The sequence below is a fragment of the Salvelinus namaycush genome, chromosome 39 (assembly GCF_016432855.1).
Source record: "Salvelinus namaycush isolate Seneca chromosome 39, SaNama_1.0, whole genome shotgun sequence".
NCBI lineage: Eukaryota > Metazoa > Chordata > Actinopteri > Salmoniformes > Salmonidae > Salvelinus > Salvelinus namaycush.
The window spans coordinates 3695195-3714320 of record NC_052345.1 but is presented as its reverse complement, the minus strand read 5'-3'; the positions used below and the strand labels follow the sequence as shown (position 1 = coordinate 3714320).

Here is a 19126-nt window from a genome sequence, read left to right as displayed (position 1 = left end):
ACTCTCTCTCTCTCTCTCACACACACACACACACACACACACACACACACACACACACACACACACACACACACACACACACACACACACACACACACACACACACACACACACACACACACACACACACACACACACACACACACACACTAATTATCACACACAGTCTAATTATCTGGTCACAGTGACATTATCTGAGCCCATTAACAGGCTGATGGCTGGGGATTAGGGAACTATATATACTCTCAGAGAAGTAGGGCCATTGCTAAACCTATCACTACCACATCTCTGTGTTACCCCTCAGTCAACTCAGCTTACTCAACCATCTTTATGACGCAGACCAGTGCGCTTGTCCTGTGACTGACTGAGTTGAAGAGTTGCTGGGTTAAGTTCTGCTTCAGATTAAAGTTAGCCTAAAATAGACCTACTTGAGACGAGTCATCTGGTTTTAGACTCCTATATACAGTAGCGAGAGAGAGAGAGCCAGAAGAGAGGGGGTTGGAAAGAGAAAGAAGGGAAGAGGAGAGAGAGGTAGAAAGAGACTATCCCCACTGGGCACACGCTGGTTGAATCAAAGTTGCTTCCCCATCATTTTTGTTAGGTATAGTATTTTGTGCTTTGAAAGGCAAGTGCCTAAAATAACATTTAGACAAGTCTTTGGGAAGTAGCAACGGACTGCTAGAGGTCACATCCCAAATAGCACTATTCCCTACACAGTGCACTACTTTTGACCAGAACCCTATAGGTGCCATTGGGATGCAGTCTCGGTTTCATGGTACTGTAGTCCCTCTTTGGATCTACTCAGTGGGGGACAGATACATCTATACTATTCCTTACTCAGACCTTCTTTGCTTTTGTTAACCAATGAGGCCTCTACCTGGGCTCTAGCCAAGTTATTAACACTACAATTAACACTACATACCACCAGTAACTGCTATGTGGCTGTGGCCTGATCAAACCTTAGTTTAGGGCCAGTGAATCATGAAACACACACACACATGCCAGTGAGAATCCCTGTTATTGTGAATGGCTCAAAACACCAAAAGCATACTGACAAGCCAACCCAAGCCATTAATGAATGAAGCCCATTGTGGTTGGTAGGATAGCATCCCAAATGGCACCCTATTCCCTATGTAGTACACTCCTTTTGACCAGGTCCCGTGGGGAATAGGGTGCCATTTGGTACGCAGGCCAAATAACAGTAGATTCATGTGGAATGAACACTACAAGTCAAGGCTCATCTTCAGTCAGCCTGCTTTAAAACGCTTCGTCGATCCCAGCACTCACACCCATGATCTCCTAATGAGCTATTCAGACCTGGGTTCAAATACTACTCGAAAACGTTCAAATAGAGTATTTGCTTTAGTCTGCCTGGAGTGCCAGGTCACAGGTGGGCCGGTTTTGCACTTTTGGGACTCTATTGGTTCCATTTCAACAGGCAACCTCAATCAAGCACAGATCAAGTATGTGAAATGATTTCAAATGGTATTTGAACCCAGGTCTGGAGCCATTTCAAGTCCCATTTCAAACAGGCATTCATTCCCTGCATGGCATTTGCCTTGGCTTGACATGCCTCTCACTTGTTCTCTCTCCCTCTCTTTCTATTGCTCTCCCTCCATCTAGCGGTTAAGAGCATTGGGCCAGCAACCGAAAGGTCGCTGGTTCGATACCCAGAGCCAGAAAGGTAGATAAATCTGCCGTTCTGCCCTTGAGCAAGGCAGTTAACTCCCAACAACAACTGCTCCCCAGGCGCGATGACGTGGATGTCGATTAAGGCCCCCTCCCCCCTGCACCTCTCTGATTCAGACGGGTTGGGTTAAATGCAGAAGACACATTTCAGTTGAATGCATTCAGTTGTACAACTGACTAGCTATTCTCTCCCTCCTCTCTCTTCTACTCTCGCTCTCTCCCTCTAGCTTTCTTTCTAACTCTCTCCCCTTATCGTTTCCACTCTCTCCTTCTCCTTCCCTCCTCTTCTCCCCCCCTTTCTCTCTCTCTATCAGGGTGGTTCTTATCAGGGCCTGTGCAGGAGTGGAAGGCCTCACTACTGTGGACTCTGTGTGTGTGTCTGTGTGTGTCTGTGTGTGTCCTCCAGGCTTACACGGTTGTAAATAAAGGTAAAATAAATCTGTGACGTTTTACTGCCCTAGCTAAATGTACACATCTGCCTGCCATGTTTCTTTCAACCCACTGAACTCTTTCACACAAACATTTGTACACACGAACAGACACACACTCTCGCATACACGTGCACTAGTCTTACATATAGACACACACAAATAAACAGTCTAATGACCATATAGACACTATTTTCATTGCACATACTCACACACTAACCCACAACCTTTTTCTCTCTCTCACTCACTGACACACAAGCTGTCAACCCACAGCTTTTTGCCACACACACGCACACACACACACACACACACAGACAGAGACAAATGTTTCCCCTCAGTCTGTCTGGTTTCAGATAAAACAAATGGGGGAGATAGACAGAGATTCTTTCCTGTGAGACGTTTTCACAGCTGTGCTTCTCTCTATACTCCCCCACTCAGTCTCTTTCTCACTCACACACCTCCTTTTTCTCTGTCTCACTTCTGCTCTTTGGGTTTTGTTCCTTCAGCCAATGGCAAGAAAATGTGTCGAATGTTAGCCGGTTCAAACCTGTTTTCTAAGACTTTCTGAAATAGCTCAACTCGCACCAAGGCTTATTTTCAGAAGATTAGTCTTTAAATTGTTTAATTAAGGATAATATATTTTTTATACAAATGTTATTGTAAAACAGCTAATGACACAGTATAAGCGAAGCTTGTTAAAGCAGGGTGTACTGGCTAACCCTTAAAGCACAATGACAAACACTGATATTATATAGATTCTATAGACCAGGGATCATCAACTAGACTCAGCCGCAGGACAATGTTTTTCTTGAGCGGCTGGTCGGGGCGCCGGAACATAATTATTCATCATTTGTACTCTGAAAATTGACGTAAGAAGCCCAAACAGATATTGTATTTGACAGAAACAATTATTTCAAACCTTGCTTACAAGATCACGTCTCTATTTGTGAGTGGAAATACTTGGGAATGGATTTCCTAAATAACATTTTGAGGTGAATTCCTAGTGATTTTATTACTTTATGCCCCAATTTTTTTATGCTAAAAATGTATTCTGAAAACAAATGTGAGAGCCACCAGTTGACAACCCCTGCTATATATCCTTATGGTTTAATAAAGGATACATAGCTTGTTTAATAATTATCTAAATAACATTTAAAAACAAACATTAAGAGCTAATCACTCTAAAAGCTCAAACATGTAGTGTACTTGCCAACCCCTGCATTAGCTATTGCTCAATGACAAGTAGTATAGCTGTACTAGTTATAGCATGGATGTTTGCACTACCAACTACCCAGACATTTCCTGTTTGCGCAATCTTACATGTAAATCAGGTATACCTGGGGCCGTATGTATCAAGAGTCAATCTAGGATCAGTCCTCCCTGTCCATGTACTCTTATTCATTGTGAATTAAAAGGCAAAACTGAGCTCAAATCAGCACTCCTACTCCAAGATGCTTAAGACCCGATATACACAAAGCTCAGGTTGGAGCTCGAGTGTGACAGACCCAGGGTCTCTATTCATAAAACTTCAAATTAGGGAGTGCTGATCTATGACCGGTTTATATTTCAGATCAAGATTACATGGACACGAGACCTGATCCTAGATCAGCACTCCTACTCAGATGCTTCATGAATATTCTTCCCAGGACTCACCTGCCATTCCAGTTGCACAGGCTTAAAATACCAGAGTACTGTTGCTTAGTCAGAATCAAATTGATTCAACGCTTCTATGGTATCAGTCGTATGTGTACACTACTAGTGCTTTACTAAACTTGCATCTCAACTGCACATTTGTCATGGCATTTAGATTTGCCACTAATAGCTAACATGTACTTCTTTATCCAGATAAAAGATCACACTTCAAACAGATCAGTTGAGATTCAATAAGGAGCTTTAATAGTAAACAATAGCAAAGCATTTATACAAGCCAAACAAACATGTAGCTAAAAGCTACACTAGAGTTGCCAACTAGGTCTAGGACAGTCTAGTAGATGGATGGTTTTCTACTATCCAGCGTTAAATAAAACCCTGATGAAGCCAGAGTAGAGTTCAGGTGAAGATATATACATACCAAACATAACATTGTGACAGAGGGAATTCAGTGTAACAATTAAAAATCTGCCACAGGGCGAGGCCCCTTTCTGGACTAAAGCTGCATGGAGGAAGTCAAAGGGTTTTGGGGTAACGAGAAAAGAGGGGGAAGGTAAGGGGTGAGTGGGGTAAGAGTAACAGTAGGGTGACAGTTTGGGGGGGTTGTAACTGGTCTTTGAAACTGGAGTATTTTGGGGGAAGGTTATGGGTTGGATCTTGGTAAGTGTGGCCATACTAATTTGTGTTCGTCGTAATTCTACATTTTCCTACCTACGCAGTAACCATGGCCTAGTCAAGACATACCATACAACACTTGTGTGTGTTTAATAATGTGTATGTATACCAGTGTAACACTGTGATAGGGTTCATACAGAACAGACCAGCATGACTGATGCTCCGCCTGACTAAAATCAGTCCCACATCTTCTCCCCCTGATAATAATCTCATCAACTTTTCTATTATCTTTCTAGCCATTACCCGACTGCCTTCTCCATTCTCCACCCTTCTCCTAAAGTATGCAAATGCACACTTCCCATCATAGACCGCAAGTATGCAAAAGTACACTTTGGTAGAAGGGTGGATAACCAAGACGTAGCCCCTCCTCCACAAGGTACTGGATCTCATTCTATGCATTCCCCTTTCTTGCCTTCCTTCTATCCATAATTTCCGCTGACTACGCCACACTAACAGTGGTCTTCTTCCTGTTCTTCGCTGAGCGGACCTCCTCCATCAGATCTCTGAGGTACTGGATCTCTCTGCTGATGCCGTCAGCCTTCTCTGCCAGCTCACTGTTCCTCTGCTCCAGCTCGGAACACTCCGCGCTCAGCACTTCCTGTTCACTCTTCTTCTTCTGTCGGTAACGTGTCGCTGCAGTCTTGTTCTGCTCCATCTTCTTGAGCTTCTTCTCCACGACCTTGGGCGCCCCGGATACTGATTTGACCTTGCCGCTGAGGGTTGTGGGGGATGTAGTCTCAGGTTCAGGTTTGGAGTAGGGTTTGGTCCTGGAGGACCCGGCTATGGAGGGAGAAGGAGAGGGGGAGGAAGATGGGTGGTGAGGAGGGGAGCCGGATACAGAGTCGATGCCGGAGTCGCTGTCATCAGACTGGTCATCACAGCTACTGGAGGCTGAGAGGGTTGATGTGGGGAGGATGGTTGGCTCCTCTTTAGGAGAGAGGACCACCACAAAGTGGCCTGAGGGCAGGAGGGAGAGGACGATAGGGGCGGTGGTCTGGAGGCTGTCGCTAGGCTCAGAGATGATGGTAGGTGGAGTGTGGGTTGTCTTGACTTCCAAGACATCAACGTCCACTTCGCTCCCCAGCTCGAGGGTATACCCCATGGAGAGGGGTGCTGGAGACTGTGGCTCAGACTTCACCACGACCTCTTGATCCTGAACCGTCACCACAGGACCTCTGACCTCATCCCTTACCTCTTCTTCAGGGAGCTCCAGGGAGGGGAGGTCAGCCAGAGGGATGCCCAGTGAGAGCACCTCGTGTGGGGCAGGGATTGTGGCGGTGAAGGGGTCCACCAGGTCTAGGTCCATGTGGGTCTCCAGGGAGGCCAGGAGCTCCTCAGGGGAACTGGGCGGGGCGTCGGAACAACAGGAGCCAATCAGAGAGTCCAGGTCGAAGTCACTCAGGTCTATCTTCTCAGCCATCCAGTCCATGCCCGAAAACGCATCATCTGGGGAAGAAGCGATAAGTAAATTCCATCTCAATATACAACATATTATACTCAATGCTTATGACATGACAATTTTAATAATTATTGTACAGTGATAACGAAGTATAAATCAGTCCTCTGAAAAGTCCTTTCCCAAACAAAAATCTGCCCTGAAAGACAATATTCCAGTCTAATCATGATTTGAAGGGACATTGGAGTTGCTGATACCGGAACCCTACTATAAAACCCTATTGTTTGCCAACATGTTTCCTGCCTGTACAACAGGAGGAAAAGCACCGCTGACACCAGTCTTGTTTTACAGTAATAGCCAGGAAATCTGGTGCAAACCAGTTTGTTGGGGTGATGGGCGGCTTGTCATCACATGTGGATGTGCAAACGGGTAATACCGGTAGTTACTAACGACCTCTATGGTTAATTACCATACACGTTGGTATTAGGCAACTGTTTATGACAAACCGAGCCCAGGGGAGAGCGTAGGTGGGGGATAGGTTTAAGCCTAATAGATGTGATAACAGCACAGATGGAACCACGTATAGGGTTAGGCAGCAAACAAAGGAGGAGTTTGTATGTGTTTAGCAACACTTGAGCTGTGCGTTTTTGTTGTGGTTTTCTTTTCAGCTGTGTTCTCACCTCTGCAGACGTTTGTTCCCATGTGGGCATGGAGCAGCTCGCTAGAGTCCAGCCACGGAGTCAACGGCATCAGGTGGTCCTCTACCCCGGACCCGGCCTTGCTGCTCCCCAGGAACGAGGGACGAGGGGATGTAGGGAGGGAGTCGGAGGACGAGAGATGGGAGGGGGAAGGAGACAAACTAAACAAAGAGGAGGGAGAGAGGGAAGAGGCGGAAGAGTTGGAGAGAGAGAGGGAGCGGGAAGAAGAGAAGGAGGAGAGAGAGGGGGGTAGATCATCCTCTTCATCTTGGTCCAGACGGGGCCCCATGGGGTCAGCCGTCAGAAACCAGTTGTCCAGTAACAGGGCCCCAACGTCCTCCAAGACCAGTTGGGAAGTCAACAGGGACATGACTGCTTCTTCTGGTGGCTGTCAACAGTAACAGGGTACTATAACGGGATAACAGAGAGTCTTCTGACGTTGTCGTCGTTAGGGGGAACGGTGATATCGTGCTGTGGTAGACAACAGCAGAGCTGAGGGTGGTTGGTTTGAGAGAACTGGAAGCAGAAAGGAGAGATGGAGGGATAGGGGTTACAAATTGCAGTATGACAAGTAGTTCCACAGAGGAGAGAACATTACTTTATTGGTCCATTTACTACATGAGCAACAGAAATGTATTTTGCATATCCCATTCTCTCCGGTAGACATACACATACTGTAGGAGAGAAGGTGTGATAGGGGTGAGATTGCATGTATGACAGGGCCTTAGTACCATCATAGCTAGGCTACATAAAAAGGAAAATAATCAATAAAAATGTATTTATAAAGCCTATTTCTTTTCTTAAATCAGCAGATGTCACAAAGTGCCTAAACAGAAACCCAGCCTAAAACCCCAAACCGCAAGCAATGCAGAAGAACGGTGGCTAGGAAAAACTCCCTAGAAAGGAAGGAACCTAGGAAGAAACCTAGAGGAACCAGGATCTGAGGGGTGGCCAGTCCTCCTGACTGTGCCGGGTGGAGATTATAAGAGTACATGGCCTTTAAGGTCAGATCGTTCTTCAAGATAATCTCTTCGCCACATGTCATTGTTTTGAGGGCTAGGTAATCATATCAATAAATGGTGTCAGTTAAATGGTGCAACTCATTGAATACCCTCATTGTACTGTGTTAGTAACACCCATCGAGGAAGTTCTATTACGCTGGCCTGGGTTGAACCGGGGAATAGTCCTTCACGTCGGGCGAAAGTGGGGAGGGAGGAGCGCCCTTGACAAATCACGCTGCTCTGTCATGTTGTCAACAAAGGCAGCATGGTGCGTGGTCCAGAAACATACATCGCTTCTCCATATAATAAATATTTAACTCGTTTTCACTTTGAAGACAGATACAGCATTTATCAAAAGCAACCACTTTTGCATGTGAAAACACAGAACCCTACACATCACTCCACATGCTTATTTATGTCACTTTTGATTTGAGCTGGCTTCGCAGTTGGACTGAGCAGGGCACCTGGCTCAACGAATGCACCGGTTCAAACTTCTCCCACCAGGGTAGGGACAAATAAACAAATGCCCCAGTGTTAGGAGGAAGTATTTTAAGAGGAAGTATGCATTTGGGAAATACACATGAAAACAGTCTGCTAGAGATATCTTGTAAAACCTGTGGTATCTGAAGTTATGTCCTAGTGACCTAGTCAACAGTAACAGTCGGTCGTTTCCTGGTAAAACTGAGGCCAATTGTTAAACTAAGTGCTAAAGGAACAAGTCGAGTCAATAACAACTTTGACTTAATATCTCCTAAAACGCATTCATGTATTTCACAATAAAATAGTACGAGAGATATTCTGGTCTAATACTTCAGTGGAAATTCCGCCAGTGTTGGTAAACTCCCCGCCCTCCGCCACGGGATAACGTTGCCTAATTTGGTCATGATGTGACCGGTAACGCCGCCTCCTCGCTGACTCACTATGGAAACGGAGAGGGGAGGGTGAGGATACCGCCATTTTCACAACAACCATCTGTCATGAAAGGAAAGTAGAAAGCGAGAGGACAAAAGTACGCCATTTTGAAAGTGCCACGTTGCCATGTCTGGCATAGTAACTTCATTAATTTATGAGCCTGGGTTTAATAACATTAGTTAAAAATCATAACAATATTGTTATTCAATATGAGAAGGGGGTAGTTGATTAGTTATGACGTAGATATCGGTTTAAATGACCCACTGTAGATGGCACGGGATCCACATGGTTGTATTGTCACTTTGTTGAAAGGCACTGAAACGCCGACACTGAATAACGTTAGCATATGCCATCTAACGTTAGTTATTTCAGGCAGACAGTTGATACGAGTTACTATTTCCACAGCTGGGTAGGTGCCAAAGACAGCCCAAATCTAGCTGACAGTCTGACATATCGAATATCTGAAGTAAAGTTAGCTAACAGTATAAGCTATTGTATTGTAGAGTTAGCTAGCTAGAACGCTAACAACAACTTCCCAAGCCTGCTTGCCAGCCACACATGCCCGACAGCTGACATGTGACTGACTTTACATTTTGTAAGAAGAAATACGTATAATTTTTACTTACGCCATTTTGCGTAAAAAAGCCAGTGCTTGACCGTTGCACTGCCGGGTTGTTGCCGCTGCTGGATAAGCCGCTGCACGTTAAACTGCCATTTTGCGAGGGAGAACTGAGCGCTCGGAATGCTACGAAATTTCGTTGAATGTCACAGAGAAACAACGGTCGAGCTAGGTCACATGATTATTTATAGTCCCGCATCACACCCAAGTGTATCCTTCCGTCAAACAGCGCTGTGGTGTATCACTCCGATCCCGTTACTGCCTCTGATTGGTTTAGATCGTTATTCAGCTCGTTGGAAATAAATAGGTCCAGGGCCATAGTGTAACCGACGAAATGTAGGTCAAATTAACATGTATACATTGAATTAAGATTGAAGAGGAAATTAATGTTTACATTGGTAACTTGTATTTCAAATCTAAAAAAGCCAGTGTATTATGTTTGATTACGTGAAACTTGTTGCCCACTAAACGAAGGACTGCAATGTGTAGAGTAGACTACTTCACAAAGTTAGATAAAAGTCAATCTAAGATCGATCAAAATGTATTAGAACTTGTCTAAAGTGATAAAATAATTGTTTTTCAGCCTTAATACACCCATTACTTATGGTAGAAAAGGACACGTTGAATTTCTAGAGGAGTCTCTCTTTTCAAAGACGATTTGTCCTCAAGGATTCGAGTGTCTTTATTAACTTAACTGAAGACTAATCAACGGTAACTAATCAAAAGATTAAAACGAAAATTGTGGTAACTTTATTTCAATTTTATAAACAGATGTAGTTTAGTTATATTCTGATGACAACTCATGATTACAATTGAATACATGTCCAATCCCTCCACCTGGTGGTTGAAAAGCCAAATAAATTAGTGGAGGTCATTGAGTTCTCTATTGTCTATAATACATCAAAATGGTACCCTATTCCCTATGTAGTGCACTACTTTTGACCACAGCCCTATATGGTGCCATTTGAGAAACAGACAATGTTACTGTTCCATTTGACCAGTGGTATTCCAAGTCAGGGTCTAGTGGGTAGTAAAAATAAAAATGTCAATTGATCAGACATTTTTAACAACAAATGTATAGTACAGATATACACAGAGTATACAAAACATTAAGAACACCTGTTCTTTCCATGACATAGACTGACCAGGTGAATCCAGGTGAAAGCTATGATCCCTTATTGATGTCACTTGTTAAATTCACTTCAGTGTAGATGAAGGGGGGAGACAGATTAAAGAAGGATTTTTAAGCCTTGAGACAATTGAGATATGGATTGTGTATGTATACCATTCAGAGGGGGGATGGGCAAGACAGGCACACTGGTTTGTGTCAAGAACTGCAACACTGCTGGGTTTTTCACACTCACCAGTTTCCCGTGTGTATCAAGAATGGTCCACCACCCAAAGGACGTCCAGTCAACTTGATACAACTGTGGGAAGCATTGGAGTCAACATGGGCCAGCATCCCTGTGGAACTCTTTCAACACCTTGTAGAGTCCATGCCCCAACGAATTGAGGCTGTTCTGAGGGTGAAAGGGGGTGCAACTCAATATTAGGAAGGTGTTCCTAATGTTTGGAAAACGTGACAATATAGAAATGTTTTTTAGAAAGATAATTTGAAAAAATATAGTTTATTGAGCAAAAATATTGTGTCTCTTAATTTTGTTGATAGAGATGTAAATATAATGAATTCAAGGTTATTTGTTTATTACATATTTTGAGGTTGAGTCAATCAATGTGGATTGGGGCATTTGTTAAAGTTACTTGTAAAAATATCTACATCTGGAAAAGCAGCTGTCAAGAGTCCTGACAAATCATGATTAACAACATCATGCCTTCTTATTCACAGACAATCTCAACTATTCATAGAATAGAATAAAACATTATAGGACAGAATAGTATAAAAAAAGAATAGGACAGAATAGAACAGAGCAGACTAAAATAACAAAACATTTTTTATTTTCCTACATATTTTGTACGACTTTCTATTTTTATTGCTAATATTTTTGACAAAGTGTAACGTTACTGGAATGTTGAGAGCTTCCAAGTAAGAATTTCACTGTACAGTTTACACCCTATATTATTTTCACTGTACAGTTTACACCCTATATTATTTCCACTGTACAGTTTACACCCTATATTATTTTCACTGTACAGTTTACACCCTATATTATTTTCACCTTACAAATAAACATTGATTTGGCTCCTCATCCTCTTTCTCCTCCACCTCAGAGGATGAGATTATTTTCTGCTAACACTTCATTCAGCTGCTGAGCCACTTTGCGTATCTTTTTCCCCAAACTTGTACTTCAGTCCTTTCTTCAGCTTTGGACCATCCTCTTGCTTCGTGAAGTAGATATTCATGCCCAGAGCGAAGCCTTGGAGCACCCCCGATGTCTTACTGCTGGCCTCTATGGCACTGGAGCTACCCACTCCTGTCACTTTGGCCACCCTGGTTAATCAAATCAAATCAAGTTTTTTTATATAGCCCTTCGTACATCAGCTAATATCTCGAAGTGCTGTACAGAAACTCAGCCTAAAACCCCAAACAGCAAGCAATGCAGGTGTAGAAGCACGGTTTATTTAAGGTTTATTTGATCATCTTGGTACATATGCAGAAACATTCTTAACATGTTATGTGTCATGTCATTATGTGTCATATCATATAAAACTCCCCAGGGGACCAAGAGGATGAAGTCAGGTAAGTCATGTCATAGTTAAAACTGCAGTTCAAATATAAAGGAATTCAACTTGATGTACGGTATGTTGACAATGGTTGAATCCAATCTTACTCTGCCTCCACCAACCCCTGGGCCAAGTGTGACTGAGGGAGAGGGGGGACCACAGCTCCATCTCCTCTGGGGCTCACTCTCCTTAGGCTTGACAATATAGATGTTCCTGGAGTGGCGCACCAGAGGTGGAAGCTGTGGGGGGATGAATCTGCCACACACTCAAAAAGTAGCTAAGGTGGAAAGGTTAAAAGCAAACACTTCTTTAAATCGATACTGTCATGTTTATAACGGTGAATAGTAAGGAGCCGGACAGAGATGAAGCACCTGCTGAATAACTGTAGTTGAGTTCTAAATAGTAGTATTTTGGGGTATGCGGAAATAACATTTTATTGTATGTCCCACTTCGAATTGAGTATGCTTCAAATGCCAGGATGTCAAACTAATTTTGGCTTTTCATCTAGTAGAAATCGCTGCCTGCTATTGAGGAAGGCAATCATATTTTCTGACCCAGGTGTGCTTGACAACAGTTGATAATCTGCTTTCTGTACATGCTTTATTTGTCTTTTGCAGTGGAGGAAGAACCCTGGATGTTGCCCGTCTATCCATTTGGACAAGAGTCAAGACACATTTAGGCTGTTGAGTTGTGCAACTTGGAATGAATCATTAGTAATACCTTGCATCCTTCTCACTTTCACTCTGACAGTGTCACACACAAGTGGGCGTGTCTTAAAAATAGGGCCTTGTGGTTTGCGCCATCATATGACATGCCTGGATTTTAACCTTCATTTAAAGCTTTTTGATCAAACTGTCCTCCTTTTCTTTTTATGTCAGATTGTCCAGCACCATACATAAAAAGAATTGAAGCAATTGTCTGAGTAAGGCTGAAAATGCAGCATTAAAATCAGGCATCATGTCATAAAACACAGGGCCCTACTTATACATTTTTTTTAAAATTATTTTTGCAATGCATTAATTTATGTTTGGTTAATGTAGTCAATACAAGGTTTAACATAAATCCCTAAGTGAGCACAAATAATAAAGTATGTTGGGGCAAAGACGTATGTACTTTTTGAACAAAATAAACTTTCATGAAGTCTGCTCATTCCTTTGAGGCTATGCATTGGGGGCTAAATCATACCAGACTCAGAGACACAAAACTCCACAGGTAAATACAAAAAGGCCCTTACCTTTGCCATCACAGATGTACAACTATACTCCTGTCTGAACTTCCCTGGAGAATTGTCTTGTCACAAAGCACTGTTTCTCTCATACACTTCCTCTCTCTACTCACAATAGAAGATCATTATTATTTTGTGTGCTTAGATCTACTTTTCGGAGGGCATCAAACGTTCTACTTCATTAACTTGAGCCACAACATGATCATGCCCAGGGCCGGTCCTGGACGTTCTGCTGCCCTAGGCGAGACAAAAATTCTCAGCTAAAAGTCAGAAGGAACAGAACATAATAGCAGCCCAATTAATAGGCCTAAGCTACAAATTAAACATCTCGTTAATAGGCTATATAAAACAGTTCAATGTCAATAATATAGCCTAATATTTTTTAATCTGATTACATTGATAAAATCACTAATGCCCCGGAAGCTCTGCCACCCTAGGTGAGACAAAAATAATTACATCTTAGACATTCTTATGGCACTTTCAAAAGTTACCTTTCCACACAGACAAAAGCTCACAGAAACCGGTCAACTTCAACTGCTGGCTACTCTTCAGTTGTATAACCCAACAACAGAATTGCTTCCCTAAAAGCTGCCTGGTTTTAAACAAACATATTTTTCTCAGAAAGAGAAAAGCTAAATTAATAGGGACAGAATAGTAAAGTTCTTTTTTTTTATATCTCCTCGAATATTGTTGGCTGCAGTTTAGCTTCAGATTGTCATAGAGAGGAATTAATATATCCCCATAAGGCATGACCGAGTTAAGCATTGTTATAGAACGCTTGATATCATCTGGATACATTTTATGTATTTCAAAATATAAAGCAAATAATATATATAATTTTTGCCCTTTAACAAAGGGTATGTGACACCCTCACTTAATTCGAGCCTTGGTTTTAGTCAAACACACCAAGCCCTTCCCAGACACGGAGGTATTTAATCAGTGCATGCGACAGTATTGAAGTATTTGGCTATACCGACATCTATGGAGGATAGTTGTGTCTGTCAAACAGGTAGGTTTACCTCTTCTTTTTTGGAAGATGAAGAAATAAGCTCCAATTATATATGTAATTCTGTTTGCAGCAAAAGGAGCAAAAACAGAAGGCTGCGTCGTTTTACTTGGAATAGACAAACCTTGGTCGCTCCACTCTCCCCCCGTTCGCCATCCTCCTATTGTAGTGGGCCACCGAAAACTTTCGTTTACCCTAATCTCTTGGGAAATACCCCTATTTATCCCGATGTGGTCCAGCCTGCACTAACATAACCCGTAAAGATCCATTCATATATTTTGGCCACTCACAGGGATCTTTTATGTTTTTTTGTCTGGGAGTCGGATTTAGCAGCAGCACCACAACTGTCATCGGGGACGGGGAGCGACGAATCTGAGTCCGGGTCCAAGATATGGTCTTCGCCGGCATTGTTTGGAGGTGTGGCTAGGCCTGGTGCGACCACCTGTTCTGGTCCAGACAGAGAACTGTCATCATCGGTGGAAGTGCATGGCTCGGGACTCCTCCGGTTTGCCCTCTTCGCTGCTAGAATCAGCGAACCGGGGCTCGTCGTTTTCGGCGAATGAATGGCCTGTCATTCTCCACACCGGCTGATGGACAGTGCTGCATGCTGATATATTGCACCAGTAAATGTCTTTGGTTCAGAGATTGTGCCTCTTTTCTCAGTTTTAGACGTGGTAACAAATTGTTTAAACTCTATAGATTACGTTTAGCTAAATTCATATCCACTATTAGCTAGCTACTAACAGGGTACGCTACTGCCTTAATCACTAATCGTTTGTCACACACACAAATATATTTAAAAAAAACATTTAAATTGGCAGATTCATTTTTATAAATTTTTCACAATTGGATAATCCCATAAACACATCACCACCAAGGTTAGTGGGATTCGGGAGAAGCAGGAATGGGGCGGGAACAGCAGCAACGCTATGAGCTGGGCTGCAGCGGGCGGTGTAGTAGCGGATCAGGGGCGCCGGAGGGCGGCAGCCAATTGTCAAAATGCCTCCCCAAAAATCAAGTGCCGGGCCTAATCTTGCCGAAAGGGAGGGCTGGCCCTGATCATTGCACCGGAGAGTACATTATCAGTTATAATATACAGTCCTACAAGGCCCATTGAGACACTAATTGAAATTTGAAAAAAAATGATGTCTTCTAATTATTTATTCACAACATTGGTTTATATGACAATAGATTTGACAATGGAAATTGTTTTAGTGATTCTATGATACACAACTGAAACCTGGTAGACAACGTACCAAAATATTCTGTAAATAACCATTAATAAAATGTTTTAGACAAAGGGTTCCGCTATGGTTACAACCCTTTTTGGGGCTATATAGAACCCTTATGGTTATTTATAGAAACTTCATGGAGAATGATTGGTTCTGTAAAGAAACAGGTTATCAAAAGGTTATTTTATTCTGGTTTTATAGCAATGTTATATTTTTTAAATTCCATAGGTTTTACTATTGTGTCTAACAGAATCAACTACGCTAGCGCTGGAACAGCTCAGGGTCCCTGAGGAGAGAATTGAGAACTACTGACCGTCAACCACTCAATTCACAAGACACTGATCATAATCATGTAATCGCATAACATCAAGTCCAATGAGCCGCCACCCCAACATTTTAATTATCACTGGAATCATCACCCTTCCCAAAGAAGCCTTGAGGAAAACACATTTTTGTGTGTGTAGGGCTGTCGATTAAGGCAGCCCTCCACACCTCTCTGATTCAGAGGGGTTGGGTTAAATGCGGAAGACACATTTCAGTTGAGCAACTGACTAGGTATCCCCCTTTCCCTTTCTTCAGAGGATGAGATTATTTTTAACTAGCTCATATTTGACCTTGATCACTTCATCCAGCCCTTCATTCAGCTGCTGAGCCACTTCGCGTATCTTTTTCCCAAACTTGGACTCCAATCCCTTCTTCAGCGTCGGGCCACCTTTGCCATCCTTCTTCTGGGTAAAATAGATATCCATGCCCAGAGCGAAGCCTTGGAGCATCCCCGATGCCTTACTGCTGGCATCTATGGCACTGGAGCTACCCACTCCTGTCACTATGGCCACCCTGGTTTAGGTTAAGGTTTAAAAACATGCAAATATTTTAAAAATAAAGTCAATATATTTCCAGACAAAAGTAAATGCAGTATATTAAGATCATACCTGACCACTCTGACGGCCTCTGTGTCGACTTCCTGGAGGGTTGAGAGGTTGTGCTTCCTCAGGTGCTCCAAGCCCGCGTTGATGAACCTCAAGCAGGCTTCAATGTCACCCATCAGGGCCAGGTAGTCCTGGAGGATCAGCTCAATCTTCTTCCTGTCCTGTGCACTGCTCACCTAAAAGAGATGAAGAATTTACTTCCTGGAATGAAGAGGAGTTGGACAGTGATGTTATGCACAGTACTTCAACATTCTTTTAAGTATCTAAGTTCCGAATGGAACACTTAGTGAATTTATCTGAGTGAGTTGCATGGGAAACCAACTTTGCTCCCAGGCCAAGTGAAATTCCTGGTGTCTGTCCAATCAAGCAGGAACCATATTAATATATTAAGTGTGCCATCATCCTTCAAATGCTCTATAAATAAAGTGTGATTGTGTTTGGATTCTAACAGCTCACTTTGTTAGCGATAGCTGCAGAGGCCCCTGTGACCCCTCCAGCTGCAGCTACACCGACACCGACCACTGTCAAGGCCAGTGATGCCCCTAGCGTGAAGGGGGCGAGGATCACCCCTGCCGCAGCCGCCACCCCTCCAACCGCCCCCGTGGCGCCCCCGGTGATGCCAGCAATCTTGGTTCCCTTGGAAACCTTGGATAGAATTAAATTGTTGAATTGAATTAAATCTAATGGAATTGTAGAATTGTATTTAAATCATCTGCTTGGGGGTAATTGATGTTAGTTACAGGCTTACATTAAAAATCAAAGGCATTACAAGTGTGTACAGTAGTAGTCTATAGTGCTCCTACCTTGTTTAAGTTGTCTGTACACTAGACTATAGTGCTACCTTGTCTAAGTAGTCTGTACAGTAGGTCATCATGCGCCTACCCTGTCTATGTTGCCTGTGCAGTAGTCTATAGTACTCCTACCTTGTCTAAGTTGTCTGCGATGCTGATGAGGTTAATGATGTGGTTCTTTAGGGTCTCCCCATGCTTAGTCAGGAGGAGGTTGTACAACTGCAATGAATTCTGGAACCGCTGGGCTTTCTCTTTGAACAGTCTAGATATAGAAGGTCATTAGTATGGAGGGTGGTTAGTGACAGAATATTCAAATGTACAAAACATTGTTAGCTGGGTCTAAACTAAATAACTTACTTTGCTTCTCCCTTCTTGGCCAGTTTATGGTCATTAGACAGATCTTTCCATGCTAAAAGGCATAGGAAAATATTAAAGTCACACCTAAACTATGCTGGAAATTACAAAGTACATTTTGAGGCTGTGATGCTCACGTTCACTTTTCACCTTCTCCCACCATTCCATCAGACAATCTGCATCCTGATGGAAGAATCAAATGAAAGAGTGAAATGTGAATTTGACAAATGGTTGTGGTCAAATTGTCATTAGTGATGATTCTTTGGAGGTTCTGTATGTAACAAACCCACATGTATGTAAATAATACACTGCTCAAAAAAATAAAAGGAGACAGGCCAGTACATCAGGAGACGTGGAGGAGGCCGTAGGAGGGCAACAACCCAGCAGCAGGACCGCTACCTCCGCCTTTGTGCAAGGAGGAGCAGGAGGAGCACTGCCAGAGCCCTGCAAAATGACCTCCAGCAGGCCACAAATGTGCATGTGTCTGCGCAAACGGTCAGAAACAGACTCCATGAGGGTGGTATGAGGGCCCGACGTCCACAGGTGGGGGTTGTGCTTAACACCCAACACCGTGCAGGACGTTTGGCATTTGCCAGAGAACACCAAGATTGGCAAATTCGCCACTGGCGCCCTGTGCTCTTCACAGATGAAAGCAGGTTCACACTGAGCACATGTGACAGACGTGACAGAGTCTGGAGACACCGTGGAGAACGTTCTGCTGCCTGCAACATCCTCCAGCATGACCGGTTTGGCGGTGGGTCAGTCATGGTGTGGGGTGGCATTTCTTTGGGGGCCGCACAGCCCTCCATGTGCTCGCCAGAGGTAGCCTGACTGTCATCATTAGGTACCGAGATGAGATCCTCAGACCCCTTGTGAGACCATATGCTGGTGCGGTTGGCCCTGGGTTCCTCCTAATGCAAGACAATGCTAGACCTCATGTGGCTGGAGTGTGTCAGCAGTTCCTGCAAGAGGAAGGCATTGATGCTATGGACTGGCCCGCCCGTTCCCCAGACCTGAATCCAATTGAGCACATCTGGGACATCATGTCTCGCTCCATCCACCAACGCCACGTTGCACCACAGACTGTCCAGGAGTTGGCGGATGCTTTAGTCCAGGTCTGGGAGGAGATCCCTCAGGAGACCATCCGCCACCTCATCAGGAGCATGCCCAGGCGTTGTAGGGAGGTCATACAGGCACGTGGAGGCCACACACACTACTGAGCCTCATTTTGACTTGTTTTAAGGACATTACATCAAAGTTGGATCAGCCTGTAGTGTGGTTTTCCACTTTCATTTTGAGTGTGACTCCAAATCCAGACCTCCATGGGTTGATAAATTTGATTTCCATTGATAATTTGTGTGATTTTGTTGTCAGCACATTCAACTATGTAAAGAAAAAAGTATTTAATAAGAATATTTCATTCATTCAGATCTAGGATGTGTTATTTTAGTGTTCCCTTTATTTTTTTGAGCAGTGTATAATACACAATGTATTGATGCCTGACAGCTTAGTTGAGCTGTTCATGGTTATACATAGGCCCAACAGCCGCTAGTGGTTGTGTTTTCATTCCTGTCTTTTGACCAGTTAGGGCTGTTTAGGTTAGGTTTTACGGTGTATGGTGAATTTCAGTAAATTCTGATCGTGGATCAGTTTAGCATATTTCCCCCACTAATTGTTACTGTTAGGACGGGGGAAGTGGAAGCTGATCCTAGATCTATACCCAGGGGAATCATCACGGAGCAGGTTCTCAGTCATACTTGGAATACCTTGATGTTATCTTCTTGTTCCTCTTCACTAACGCTGCTTATTGAGAGTGTTTTGATTCTGCCTTTCAGAGGG

The 19126-nt window shown here is 43.4% G+C and overlaps 1 protein-coding gene across 2 annotated transcripts; it reads right to left on the bottom strand.

The window, feature by feature from the left end:
- Nucleotides 1-3990: 3990 nt before the first annotated feature.
- Nucleotides 3991-9236, bottom strand: atf4a (activating transcription factor 4a). 2 transcript variants are annotated; one of them, XM_038978579.1, is made up of 3 exons: nucleotides 9076-9236; nucleotides 6519-7052; nucleotides 3991-5888 (listed from the first exon to the last, which is right to left on the bottom strand). In XM_038978579.1, the coding sequence occupies exons 2-3, from the start codon at nucleotides 6904-6906 to the stop codon at nucleotides 4882-4884; spliced, it is 1395 nt and encodes a 464-aa protein (XP_038834507.1). In that variant the 5' UTR covers nucleotides 6907-7052; nucleotides 9076-9236; the 3' UTR covers nucleotides 3991-4881. The 2 variants fall into 2 exon arrangements, with proteins under 2 accessions (XP_038834507.1, XP_038834508.1); XM_038978580.1 differs by having other exon boundaries at nucleotides 3991-5885.
- Between the last annotated feature and the right edge of the window lie 9890 nt (nucleotides 9237-19126).

Excerpts from the sequence above, each read along its gene's own strand:
- atf4a (XM_038978579.1), bottom strand. The coding sequence starts at position 6,906 with ATGTCCCTGTTGACTTCCCAACTGGTCTTGGAGGACGTTGGGGCCCTG. Across the intron at positions 5,889-6,518 it reads GGGAACAAACGTCTGCAGAG|ATGATGCGTTTTCGGGCATG; the intron begins GTGAGAACACAG and ends CTTCTTCCCCAG.